Source organism: Adiantum capillus-veneris, chromosome 30 (assembly GCF_014529385.1).
Source record: "Adiantum capillus-veneris isolate H3 chromosome 30, ASM1452938v2, whole genome shotgun sequence".
Classification (NCBI taxonomy): domain Eukaryota; kingdom Viridiplantae; phylum Streptophyta; class Polypodiopsida; order Polypodiales; family Pteridaceae; genus Adiantum; species Adiantum capillus-veneris.
The window spans coordinates 5,595,396-5,610,035 of NC_140960.1; the positions used below are offsets into that span (position 1 = coordinate 5,595,396).

Consider the following 14,640-nt stretch of genomic DNA (forward strand, 5'->3'; position numbering starts at 1 on the left):
TTGCTCCTTCGCTCACTCACATCGCCATGTCTATCAAACCTTGCCGTTCAAGTACGGGCCACACACTTGTATATATAAACACAATATAGCAAAAGGAGGAGCCTTGCCATGTGTGGGTCATTTTCCTGTATTATGTCTATAAATCCATATCTAAACTAGCATAATATGGCGGAAGGGGGAGCTTTGCCACGTGTCAAGGCTTCATAACAGGTGCTTGCTCCCTTGGTGATGAGGTTTGTACTGCACGTGTATGTGTGTGTGTGGAGCATTCATGCAATCACTGTGACAGACGACGTTGTTGTCAAGGAGTGAGTTGACTGTTGGTTGCCGTTGTGCAGGCGCAAGGGAGTAGGGCTGATTGTTGTGGAGCGGATGCCAAAGTGAGCGTCAAGGCTACAGATGCATGCCAACACCACGAGTACCAGGTCCGGCAGGTCCAACGCTCCACATGTTGCCTACCCAATGAAGTTGGAGGGTGGCATGAGTGTGTAGGGTTGTAGGGGTGGCTGGAGTGTGTAGGGCCACACACCTCGACAAGGGGGTAAGCAGGACGCGTTCTCTCTCTCTCTCTCACACACACACACACACACACACACTTTTTCCTTCCCTCCATTATCTGGGTAATATTCATTGTTCACTGGCAATGCACTTGGAGTAGCTGCATAGCTGCAATGAACATGAAGAAAGATGGACTCCTGCATAGCAAGGACCAAGGGTCCATGAGAGGTCGATGTGGGGTGAGGTTGTTTTCTCGCAGAGCAGTAGAACTCTCTCTCTCTCTCTCTCTCTCACACACACACACACACACACACACACACACACACACACACACACACACATTCCCCATCGTCATCAGAGCAGCAGAACTGTGTGTGTGTGTACACACACACACACACACACACACACAGAATAAAATGAAATGTTATATTAACATCTTCTAAAGGGTGCAACCACATGCAATTCGAGGTGAGTGCAGTCGGCAGTAATCGAGATGCATGTGAAGCAAGGAAGCTTACCATTCAATTCAATGAAATGTTACATTAACATCTTCTAATGACATACACTTATCAATCTTTCTTATTGAAGGCAGTGAGTGTGCAAGCCGAGGGCAGTGTAGCGGCAATAATCGAGGTGTCATGAAGCAGCTCAACCAGGTAACTTTTTTTAAATTTTGATTATATTTTTAGTTCAATTCATTTATTTAATTTATTCAATCATTTAACTTAATTCAAAAAGATAGAGAGAGACAAAGAGAGAGAGAGAGAGAAGAAGAAAAAGACCAAAGAGAATGAAAAAAAGGGCTATTGGGGAAAAATAAAGTGTTTGGCATTGCATTGACTGGCATGTATGCCAAGTGTGGTGCACTTCAAAAAGCACGAAAAGTGCTTGAGGAGCTTTCTATCCAGAATGTCGACCTTTAGAATGCTCTGATTGTGGGATATGCCTTGAAATTGGACATGGTGAGACATTCGTCTGTTTCCAGCGAATGCAAACCGAGTGCATCTCTCAAGATGAAATCACCCATGCTTTGGTCTTGAAGGCTTTGCTTACCTGAGGTACTATTGCCCCCCCCCCCCCCCCCCCCCCCCCCCCCCCCCCCCTGTCTCTCTAGTACTATCTCTCTAGTACGTGACCTGCACGTTGCTGCAACCCAAGAAACATGACTTCTATTCTTCTCATGCTATATTTTCCTCCAAGAGCAAAATAATCAATGGTTGAGTATTTCAACATGTACAAAAATTGTACAAAGTCTGTTGCATTCTTGAAAGTGATACTTGAAGAGGTTATCCTCTCCTTGGTCTACCTTGGTGGTTTGTAGAAAATTTTGTAGCATTATGACCAAGGCTCGACTACCAATCTCATCACAAATTTGTTTGCCCATATTTCAACATGTACAAAGTCTGTTGCATTCTTGAAAGTGATACTTGAAGAGGTTATCCTCTCCTTGGTCTACCTTGGTGGTTTGTAGAAAATTTTGTAGCATTATGACCAAGGATCGACTACCAATCTCATCACAAGTTTTGTTTGCCCATATTCAACATGTACAAAGTCTGTTGCATTCTTGAAAGTGATACTTGAAGAGATTATCCTCTCCTTGGTCTACCTTGGCGGTTTGTAGAAATGTTTTTGTAGCATTATGACCAAGGCTCGACTATCGATCTCATCACAAATTTGTTGCCTAAGTTAACTTTTTGCATGATGCTATATATCCTTGAGATGTAAGCATATGTGATTGCATCGAGATAGAGACCCGTACTATGCAAAGTGAATACAATCTAATGCTTCTGGTTTTGCCACTCTTGAGCATACAATTGTTAGGGACTCCAGCCCTAACAATATTTTAAGAGAATACTAACAGTACAGGGATAGGGAACTGCAGCATAGTAACAGGGAATGGCCGTTTTCAGTCTCCGTTCCCCGTTCCCATTCCAAGTTCCCGTTCCGAATCCCCGTTCTGTGTTTCAAACGTGAGTACCCGTAACAGGGAATGGCATTTTGTTCGGCGTTCCCGTTCCGCGTTCCCGTTCCGGTTTCCCGTTCCTGGTAACTATGAACTGCAGTTCCCTGTCCCTGTAGTTAACTGCATACTTAAAAGATGATATTGTAGATAGAATTAATGAAGAACACCATGGATAGACAGAAGAACATAACTCTATTGCTCATTCTCGCATAACACACATGGGTTACAAGCATCATGGCGTAGTTGAACTACTACAAGACCCTTCAAATATCCAACTGTCAAACTACCGAACCAAGAAGAATCTTTCTACCTTCACATGACCGTCTAGTTATGACTAATAAAGTAATGGTGTAAATACACCCTTAGAGCCCAAAGCTACAACCTTAGTTACTATCTCTACAAGTAAATACTGAACTATTACTATCTCTACAAGTAAATACTGAACTATTACTGAGGCATCAGTGCCTGTAACACCTGGCACACCCGGTGGGCAAACTTTGCTTCTTCTTTGTCAAAAAGTGCTTCTTGAATATCTTTGACAAGATATTGATCATGATGTTGGAATTAGGGTTGCAGAGAAACACACACATCTTGGAGAAGACGAAGGAAGCTCAAGGCACACAATAGAGTGTGTGTTACTTAGTGTGCAATGGAAAGATAGATAGCCCTAGAGTGATGGGCGTATATACAATGCTCGGGAGAAAAAACCTCCTAAAGAGGGAAAAAATGCCCCGGCGGTCCTAGTGTGTTTATGGTAACAAATCTCCCCTGGAGTGATGCGGTGAACGAGAGCTGGCACATGACTAAAGGGAAGTGCCATGCCCTGAGGACATGATCAGTCCACAAAGGGGAGTAAGCCCAAAGCTTTGCGGAAAGCTTCAAGCTTCTCACGAGACAATGCCTTTGTGAAAAGATCTGCAAGGTTGTCCTGTGTTGGCACATAAGCCAAGCTGATCTCTCCTACTGAGAGCCTCTCCCTGACATAATGGTAATGCACCTCAATGTGCTTTGTGCGAGAATGAAAAACTGGATTCCTCGCAACTGCCAATGCGCTCCGACTGTCAGTGTAGATAGTGTTGGCAGTGTCCTGTCCAACACCCAAATCAGCCATAAGGCGTCTGAGCCATACACACTCAACCGTAGCTGTGAAGACTGCCCTGTACTCAGCCTCACAACTCGAAGTGGCCACAGTAGGTTGCTTCTTGCTCAACCATGATATACATGAACTGCCAAGCATGAAATAAAAACCACTTGTGGACACCCGTGTGTTAAAACAACCAGCCCAATCTGAGTCCAAAAAAGCATGTAAGTATGGCGGCAATGATCCCCCCTTGGGATAAAACAAGCCAAGATGTAAAGTGCCACTAAGGTAGCGGAAAATCCTCTTGATAGCCTGCCAATGTTAGACCCTCGGCTATGCATAAATCTGCTAACCTGTGAGACTGCAAACTGAACATCCAGCCTCGTGTTGCATACATAAATGAGGCAGCCAACAGCAGTTTGATAAAGAGTGACATCAGCAGGATCGCTAGCATCATGTAGACTCAACTTCAAACCTGTTTCCATGGGAATGGCAATAGGCTTGCAATCCTCGAGTCCAAACAAACATAGCAATGTCTCTATGTAACGTTTCTGACACAAGGCAATACCACCATCACACTGCTTAAACTGTATACCCAAGTAATGATGCAACAGCCCCAAATCTTTCATCTTGAAAGTAGCATTCAAATCAGCCTTAAATTCAGCAATATGTCTCTCATTTGGTCCAGTGATCAGCAAATCATCAACATAAAGAACCACAATGAGAAGTACATCACCCTCACGCTTTACATACAATGTGCTTTCTGTTGAACTGTTACAAAAGCCTCGTTTAACCAAATGAGTGTCAACTTTCTCATACCAAGCACGAGGAGACTGCTTCAACCCATACAAAGCCTTCTTACATCTGCACACTTTGTCCTCTTGTCCTTTTATGACAAAACCGCGAGGCTGCATTACATAAACTTCCTCAAATATGTCACCATTCAAGAAAGCAGTAACAATGTCTGATTGATGTACATCCCAACGAAAATGAGCCGCCAATGCACATAGAAAACGCACAGTAGTCATACGACAAGTGGGAGCAAAAGTCTCTTCGTAATCTATGCCTGTTTGTTGTGCATAACCCTTTGCAACAAGTCGAGTCTTATAGCAATCAATCTCACCATCTGGCTTGCGTTTCAACTTGTAAACCCACTTCGTACCAATGGCCTTTTTGCCAGGAGGCAAATCACATAAAGTCCATGTGTCATTTTCTATAAGTGCATCATATTCTGATTGCATGGCAGCCATCCAATTTTCTGAATTATGTGCTTCATCAAAAGACATAGGCTCCTCAACATCATGTAAGCTAGACACAGCCAAAGCATAACAATCTGATGCATAAGATGCATGGCGAGAGCCTAAACGAGTACGACTAGACAAAGGTGCATCCAATTTACTGTCACGCAAAGTGTGCACCAGCCATTTTGGCATACCTCTAGCCTGCTCATTTTCAGCCTTTTCCTCATCAAGTACATTATGTACATCTGCATAAGTAATAGGCTGATCTATAACATTTTCAGAAACCCCCATAGGCTGTACATTTGCCTCATTGGAACTTACATTCGTATTTCCACCACTGAAAAGAGGCAACAAAGTGTCATAAATGTCTTGTGAGCTTACATTACTGTCTCTAGTACATGACAGCAAGGGCTGAACAAAATCTTCCACAAACACTACATCCCGAGAAACCAGAATACATTTTGTTTGCGGATGATACAACCTGTAACCTTTGCTTTCAGCACTATAACCAACAAAAATACATTTGACAGCCTTATCATACAATTTTCTGTGCTGCACTTGTGGCACCAAAGCATATGCCAAACAGCCAAAAACACGCTTGTGCTCAATAGAAGGCTTTCTATCATGCCATGCTTCATATGGAGTAATAGACTGCAATGCTTTCGTAGGACACCTGTTTAGTACATAAGTGGCACACATGATGGCCTCAAGCCAAAAAGAATGCGGCAAAGCTGAACTTTTGACCGTCAGTGACCTGTTTTTCCTCTCAGCAACACCATTTTGCTAAGGTGTATAAGGCACTGTATATTGGTGTTTTATCCCACGACTAGCCAGAAATGCATTAAATTCATGAGACATATACTCCCCCCCTCGATCGGAACGGAGGGTGCCCATAGTACATTTCGAGACATTTTCAGCCATAGCCAGAAATTGTTTGAAGCACATAAAAACTTCGGACTTCGCTTTAAGCGGAAATACCCATGCATGCCTGGAGTAATCATCAATGAAAGTCATGAAGTACAGGTAATTGCCCAAGGACGGAGTTTGCATGGGCCCACAAACATCACTATGCACAAGCTGCAACCTGCATGTGGCCCAGACTGAACCATCCTTTGGAAACTTAGAACGCTGCATCTTACCCAAAATACAGCCTTCACAAACATGTTTGACAGGTGCTTCAAGAGGTGGCAAAGAAGCAACCATATCATATTTCTGCAAACGCAGCAAACTGGCAAAATTCAGATGACCAAAACGTGCATGCCAAAGTTTTGCATCTGAAATAGCCCTTGAATCTACAACGGCATTTTCAAAATTTTGTCCACACTTGTCATACAAAGTGAGCTTATACAGCCCACGGCACAAAAGGCCAGATGCAACAATTTCATCACCAAAACTGAGATCATGAACTGAACATCTGTCATCCACAAATTTGACTACAAGTCCAAGTCTAGCAAGTGCGGATACAGACAAGAGATTCTTCTTGATCCCAGGTACATAAAGTGCATCAACAAGTGTGAAAGAATTGCCATTAGCAGAAGTAAGCACAATCTTTCCAACTCCATGAACTGGATAAGAGGCATTGTTGGCACAAGTGACTGAATTCCCACGAGGGACAGACTCGAGAGAGGTAAACAATTCACGATGTGAGGTAATGTGCTTTGTAGCACCACTGTCGAAATACCACACATGTGAATCTGCAACAACTGAAAAGCATGCATCATGGACAACAGGATTGTAAGTGCACTCTGTGCTAAAAGCCCATTCTGCATCAACATCAGCATTACAATCTCCTTTCACAGAAGACTCAACAATGGCTGCATTTGTAGTGGAACCAGCATTTGCAGTGGAACCACCCTCTTTCTTCTTAGCCTCTTTGGCCTTCAACTTAGGACACGACTTGATCAAGTGATCATTAGCTTTACAATAATGGCAACGCATCTTCTTATTGCCCTTATCACCAGAATTGCCAGACGAAGTGCTGCCAGCAAAAGCATTAGGAACGGTATTTTCGCCACTCGCAGCAGAACCATAAGAAGTGGCTGCATTGTTGTTCCCACCCTTTCTTTGAGAAGCAATAAAAGCTTGTTCAACTGCACGCTACCTAGTCCTGTTTTTCCTGGAAAGTGACTCTTGGAACAACAATGTGCATAATGCATCAAACTTGACAACTTCAGGATTTCCTTGGGTCATAAGTCTCCAAGTACTAGCAAAAGTCTGGTAAGAATCTGGTAAGGCATCAAGAACAGTCTGTACAAGGGAACTGTCTGAAATGACTTCTCCTGCAGAAATAAGTTGCTCATTGATATCCTTGGCAGTAGCAAGGAAAGTGTCCATATCATCTTCCTCGTGCATAATCTTCGACTCCAGCTCTTTACGCAGCAAAGCAATTTTAGCCTCATTGCGACTTGCATAAAGACCAGCCAAAATATCCCAAGCCTGTTTTGCAGATTTTGTTGAACGGATAAGAGGAACAATGGTGCGCTTCATAGATAACGCAATCAATGCATGAGCCTGCGCATCCTTAACATCCCAACGAGCTTGTTCTGTCGTAGGCAAAACAACTCTAACATCAGCAAGACCTGCAACATCCTCAACATCGCCTACATCCTCAGAACCAGGAGGTACATCAATGCCCTGGACAATGTTCCAGACGCCCTTTGACACAAGAACATGTTGCATCATATAAGCCCACATAGGGTAGTTATCCCCATCCAACCTGTCCTCAGCAGCAAACATCTTGAACACATATGTGTTGTTGTGGTCAGCCATGGTAAATGTTGCACCTGATGTGAAAACTGCCCGAAAATAGGAGAAGCGGAGCGAGAACAACACGTGCTATATAGCACAAACCGTAGAAGACTATAGGGCACCTGTTATGCAGAAAATGACACTGACAAAAATTCTGCACAAAATGACAAAATTGCATATGCAGACCTGCCTGTAGTGGAAACGGAGGCCGAAATGAGCCCAAATCGTAAATCTGAGCGAACCTGCGAACGCTCGCCAAAGCTCACTGAAATCGGAGAAAGTGAACAGGCATGTACTGGAGCAGCTGGTGACTAAGCCCGGGAGGACGCAACCTGCTCTGATACCAATAGTTGGAATTAGGGTTGCAGAGAAACACACACAGCTTGGAGAAGACGAAGAAAGCTCAAGGCACACAATAGAGAGTGTGTTACTTAGTGTGCAATGGAAAGATAGATAGCCCTAGAGTGATGGGTGTATATACAATGCTCGGGGGAAAAAACCTCCTAAAGAGGGAAAAAATGCCCCGACGGTCCTAGTGTGTTCACACACATCACTACCACATGTATATGGTAACACATGTGAGCACTTCTAGACTAATGATTGCTTCTCTTCTTGAAGTCAATCGATCATAAAAATGGCTTGATTTGTTGCCACTTGATTTGAATTTCTCTCATTCTTCAAATCTAATGACGAACAGTTAATCATCTTTGCTTGAGAAACAACAAGACTTTGAAATTTATGAAATTCACGAACAAAATCTCTTTGCAAATCAGTAAGTTTTTGTTCAGGGGCCTACATTATGGAATTTTGTAGACATGGACCTTCGGCATTGAAACTTGCAATTCAGGGACTTGAATTTTGAGATCATTATCTTCACAACCTGAATAACTCATATCCATGTTTGGAAATTGGCTTTTAGTCCTCAACACTCCAAAAAGCACATCCTCTCTAGCAAAAACACCTGTTGGAATGCCACTCGTGGGATACTCCTTATCAACATACATAAAAAATTGATTCATGACATCATCCTCATCATCAAAACACATTATGTCTTCAACTATATTTGTCTCTTCCTGTTCAGTACACTATAATCTGATCTCTTCTTGAATTTCAACCTCTTCAAGATTGATGTCCAGGGTTGGTATATGGGTTTGTAGGGGATATTGGTGGTTTCTTTGGCTCACTCCCACTTGCATTCCCTTCTTCTTGATCGCCAACTCTTCGTTCGGGTAGCTCTTGTTATCTTCTTGCAAAGATACAAGTCTCTTTGATGTGAGGTTTGGGGATAGCTGGCAGTCCTCTTGGCTCCTTTGGCTCATGAGCTGCTCCTGGCTTCCTCTTTCTTCCACGACATATTTTGGACTCCATCTAGCTTGCATTGAACTTCAACATCTCCATGTTTGACTAACCCATTCTCAACCTTTCTCTTAGTCTCATGCAAATGTAAAGTCTTTACATCATAAACAGTAATCTGGTCTTTCACAAATTCGATTTCCTGCAAATTTTTAGAAACAAGCATGCCTTCAGAACCTTCCATGCCCTTATAAATTTGCATATTTTCTACTAGAATCTGCATGTCTTCTTCATGACCTTGCATATTTTTAGACCCACGCTTGTCTTCAATTTCTTGACCTGATTGCAAATACCTCTCTATTGTTGATTCAAGTTCTTCAGCATTCTGCAAACCCTTGAGTCTATTTGGAGTGTGGTTTTGGGATACTAAGTGCTCCTTTTTGGCTCTTAGGATGTTCCTTTTCTTCTCCCCTTTCCAACATCACCTTCTTGACTTCTTCAGGTTGGCTTTGTGCTTGAACTTCTTTCATTGATTTGGGACTTACAACAAGTGCATTTGGAGAAGTTAAACATGATTGTACCTGATTTTTTCCAACTAAGGGAAACATTGTTGTAACTCCCCACTCACCATCACTTTCGTCTTCCTCCTGAAACTGATCTTCATACTTCTCTGTCAAGCCTTCAATTGCTTCTTGCAACATCTGTATCCTACGTGTACTAGAGCACGACTTTCTTCTTTTTCCTTCATGGCCTTCATGCTAGTCTTCCGCCTTGTCAAGAAGATTTACAAAAATCATCCAAATCCTCTTGTGCATCACATAGTTTCTCATGATCTGATGCATCTCGAAAAGATTTGACAATTCGATACAACTTCTTGCACAATTTATGCATACATTTTTTGACACATACATCTTCCTTTTGACAAGGCTTGCACATGTAAGGGCATTCCTTTGTGCGGTGCTCATACTTTTGACATATTGCACACTTTGTCTTCTTCTTCTTTGCCATTAATCACACATCAAAATAATAGAGAGCATTTGTACCTCTTTAAACCCTGAAACTGCTTAAACTGCATTGCAAATTGAAATACCTAGAACTACATTCTGTAAACTAAAGGATTGAAACTGCATTCTGCAAATTGGAATGCTATAATCTGCAATATGTAAACAGTTGAACTGCAAACTGCAAAATGCAAACTGTAGACTGCAAACAACAAATTTTAGATTCCAAACTGCTATCTGGATGCTGTCAGGAATTTGAAAATTAACAAGAACTTAAAACGAACAGAACCCTGAACACATTTTTCTTCTAGGTTGTGCCTTTTTTGGCACCACAACAAAAACGAGCAGGAATCTAAACAGGAAGTTCAACACTCAAGAACTTACAAACGACCCCAAAGTCTCTCCTTTGCCCAGTTCGTTCCTCTTTAGCACCATGGCCAAAGCAAACAGGATCGCCAAAGTGTTAGGGGCTCCAGCCCTAACAATATTTTAAGAGAATAATAACAGTACAGGGATAGGGAACTATTGTTAACTACATACTTGAAAGATGATATTGTAGATAGAATCAATGAAGAACACCATGGATAGACAAAACATATATCTATTGCTCATTCTCGCATAACACACACGAATTACAAGCATCATGGTGTAGTTGAACTACTACAAGACCCTTCAATTGCCCAACTGTCAGACTATCGAACCAAGAAGAACCTTTCTACCTTCACATGACCGTCTAGTTATAACTTATAAAGTTATGGTGTAAATACACCCTTAGAGCCCAAAGCTACAACCTTAGTTACTGTCTCTACAAGTAAATACTGATATTACTGAGGCACCAGTGTATGTAACAACAATCTAGTCAATGCACCCCTAAAAAGATAATCCTCCGAACTCGAAGCTTGTGGAGCACTTTCTATGCTTTTAGGAAGAATAACTTGGCCTACGTGTCGTCCAAAGAAACACCAAGTAGAGTGTATTTTCCAAGAACCGTTGATTAACGATCTCACATCAACTTCCTACATAAATAAGCCAGTTCATATCCAGAGTATTAGAGTAGCTAGAGACAACACCTCCAAATGCCCAATATAGCTTGTACCTAACTCTTCTACAAATGACCCTTTACCTAACCCAACGTTCAAAACAATCCAAATAGTCTTTCATTTGAAGCCTGCAATCTCTATGTATCGTTCTTTAGCTAAATACAAATGAAGTGAAAATTACCGAGTCCATTGAGCAACTCATATTTTGAGGAGGGACCTTCGCAAGTGATGTTGTTCTATGCAGGGTTACCCTTTTTCGAATTCCTTGACTTTGTTGATGGGCAGCCATCTGCACATTACTAAGCTGTGTTTCCTAGTTGAGTCCATTGGACTGGTTCCAAATCCTAAGCCTCCCCTAACTTTCGCCTGGTTTTTTCATCACAAATGTGTAGAAGGAAGGCATCATCTATTACCTCTTCTTCCTCTTTCTTAATCTAGCAACTTGTGCATCTTTCAACATGTATTTGAGAGGAATAAAGAGGTCATCACCTTTTGAGAAGGGCTCCTGCATCCTTTGTGGAAGTAGCTGCACTATGAAGAACAACGAATGACTCAGTAATTAGAGATCATTTGTGACATCAAAGGCATTAGGGCTTGCAAATCGCAAGGCTAAATTCTGAAGTAAGGGAGGAGGAGAATCAACATCATCGTCTTCCATGTCAATATCAGCATCGTCATTGTGTCTGCGATAATGCATTGTGGTATAAACATCACCCGGTTCAATGTGACCTATTGCAGAGGAGGCATCATCGCTACCCTCGGACTCTGCATTGTCACCTTTGCCACCATCTCCTCCCTTGTATACTACCGACTTGTAGAAATCAATGTTTGATGAAGACTCTGAAGCTCCCTGTGGTCTCATCACCGTGCTATCACACACACACACACACACACACACACAAACACAAAGAGAGAGAGAGAGAGAGAGAGAGAGAGAGAGAGAGAGAGAGAGAGAGAGATCCACACATGATACCAAGGCCTTCCTCTTTAAAAAAAAAAACTTTGCCTTGGCCTCCACTCTCCCTTGCAATCCATCTCCTTATGCCACGTGGCAAGGCTTCCAAGGTACATTAGATATAACTAGTACGGCCAGCCGCCTTCGGCGGCCTCTCTCTCTCTCTCTATTGCGTGCACAGGGGCTTGTCTCAGTTTTGAAGTTTAGCCTTCATGTTGCAGATTTGACAAGTGTAAAGGGCTACCCCTTCCGCCATATTATGTTAGTTTAGATAAAGGTAAAGATAAAGATAAAGAAGTAAAGACTAGATATAGATAATAGTAAAGATAGTTAGACGTATATATACAGAGAAATGTAGGAAAATGCATGCGAAGCATTGTTCAAGAAATTATTTTCCTTGTTTCCTTCTCCTCAAGATGAAAACCAACAAGATTTTTGAACTATTGCCTTTTAATTTTTGCCGATTTTTCTTCCCTTTTTCTTGGTTTCAAACCGGCTAATCTCGAATTTGAACTAGCTCTAGAACACTGATGCGGGGGCCTAGGGCGGCTGCCAAGGGGGGACTTGAAAAATTTAGGGAAAATTACCAAAATACCCCTCTAATTTGTGGAAATTCCCAAAATACCCCTCAAATTTCAAAAACTCCCAAAATACACCCAATAGTTTGTCATAAATTCCCAAAATGCCCTTCAAATTTTTCAAAATTCCCAAAATACCCCTCGTTGTGAAATTAAATTTCTCCAAAGATTAAAAAATTTGTAGCTTTTTATAAGAAGACTCATTGCTTATAAATATAAGATGCTAAATCCAAAGTTTGAGTTGATTATGTAGGCTTTGGAGATGAATTGCTTCATTATCTTTAGACATAATTGCCTTTTTTTTGCGAGGTAATTTGTGACAAATTACATGCTAAGCACGCAAAATGGATCTCAATTGTCAAAAAGAAATAAAAATTAAAAGATCTTGAACAATCCAACCAAAATAGATACAAGGGTATTTTGAGAATTTTTGAAATTTGAGGGGTATTTTGGGAATTTCCACAAATTAGAGGGGTATTTTGGTAATTTTCCCAAAAATTTATGCTTGTCCAATGTCAAACAAGGCCGGCACTAATGTGCAGACGACGACACTACCTAGAGAGAGAGAGAGAGAGAGAGAGAGAGAGAGAGAGAGAGAGAGAGAGAGAAGCTGTTTTTATTACTAAGCTTAAAAAATAGCCTTAAAAAGCCTAAAAGGGAGCCTAAAAAATGTGTACAAGATTAGATAGGCACCACAATTACAATAATTCAAGGCTTGGGAAAAGATAGGTTAGCTTTATCCAAAGCCTGTTCAAAACGAAAAATGGCCTGCTCAAGTCTGAGCAAGAAGATTCTCAAGCCGGTTCAAATTATGGAATTTTTAGTTATAATATGAGATTTTTGGTGTGATTTATCCCTCTCAAATTAAGAGTTAACCTATTTATATGCGTGTGAAAAGGGTCCAAAACCGGGTCCACAAAAAATGTTTCCCGAGCCCTAGCACCACTCCTATATCACTACTTATTAGTACTCCTATATCACTACCTGCAAGGAGGCAGTGCCCTACCATACGTGTCAATTTCAGTACAGCTGCTAGACTTCGGCTCAGTAGTCTCTATCCTGAGTTTGACGCGAGCGAAGTTAGTGGTACAACTAGTTTGGAGAGGACTTTATTAACTCACAGCAGAAGGCTAAATATAGCGACGGTTATTAAAAGAAGTGTCTCACGGTCGAATCTATTTTGTAAGAAATATTCTTCTCGTGTATTGCGTGTGTCGACAGAGTGGGTGCGCACTGCGGCCTAAGCTTCTAGTGGGAGGCGGGCCTCTTTCTCTGGCTCTCTTATGGAGGGCAACCCCTGCGTTCCCGTGAAGGCCCCGCCCCCCTCAGAGTCTAGCTCCTGGCCCTTCACATCACTGTTGCCCCTAGAGTATGCACGGGTGAAGAGAGAGGAACATCGTCTGCACCGCCCCTTCAGGAGCCGCCCAGGCTCCGAGGCCCGAGGGGTCAGGAACCTGCGGGCGAAGCAGGTAGGTGCGATCAGGCCTACTGCTCTATGCAAGCTCTGAAAGAAGCTCCGCATCAAGAGCTTCTGCAGGGGAGGGTGCGAGGTGTAGGCAATCAAGACGGGCTGATCCGTGATTTGAGAGAAGGAAGGGGGGGGGGGGGGGGGGGGGGGGGGGGGCGCGGGCGACAACACACTATCACAGGCACGATACAGTGGTTTGGAGCCTGCAATACCTCCCACTGTATCAAGCATGCGATACCGGACAAGAACGCGCACACACAACGGACAAGAGAGGGTATCACAGGCATGATAGAGTGGCTTGGTGCCTGCGATACCTTCCACTGTATCGTGCACGCAATCACTTCTCCTCTCAATTGCCCGGTCTCCCGAGATTGTGTTGGTCTGCGCTTTATTTTTTGCAGGGGGCTTTCAGGCGCCGCACCTTCTCTGGGCCTTTAAAGACTTTCAAATAACCTTTTGATCTTATTAATGGATCGTTGCTATTTTGCAAGGTTGAGGATCGGTGCTCAAAATTCATCTTGATTCTCTGCAACTCAGGGTCTACTGAGATGGGCTGTGGAGATACGTGGAGATGCGCCGACTATTAACATCACACATCTGCCCACCGCAGGTACTTCAATTTTTGTAATACTTCAGTTCTGGATATGCTTTTCTGCCTAGGTTCTTTAGTAGTCTCCAACTCCAACAAAGTAATGTCATGGTTCTTTTGAAGTAGATAAACATGCAGACGTTCAATTTTGAGTAGCTGGCAATTGTTATTTGAATTTTTTGGGC

General features: G+C 42.5%; 1 protein-coding gene across 23 annotated transcripts in view; it reads left to right on the top strand.

Moving 5' to 3' along the window:
- Nucleotides 1-304: 304 nt before the first annotated feature.
- Nucleotides 305-14,640, top strand: part of LOC147417477 (uncharacterized) — a 124,629-nt gene continuing 110,293 nt past the window's right edge. For 5 of the 23 annotated variants that reach the window (XM_086507499.1, XM_086507498.1, XM_086507500.1 and 2 more), the window contains exons 1-2: nucleotides 13,595-13,867; nucleotides 14,404-14,476. In XM_086507499.1, the coding sequence (XP_086363625.1) occupies nucleotides 13,682-13,867; nucleotides 14,404-14,476 (259 nt within the window). In that variant the 5' untranslated portion in view covers nucleotides 13,595-13,681. Of the gene's footprint in view, nucleotides 542-1,086; nucleotides 1,155-13,591; nucleotides 14,477-14,640 lie in introns of those variants that run through there. The other 18 variants (XR_015187353.1, XR_015187352.1, XM_086507508.1 and 15 more) reach the window with 10 other exon arrangements.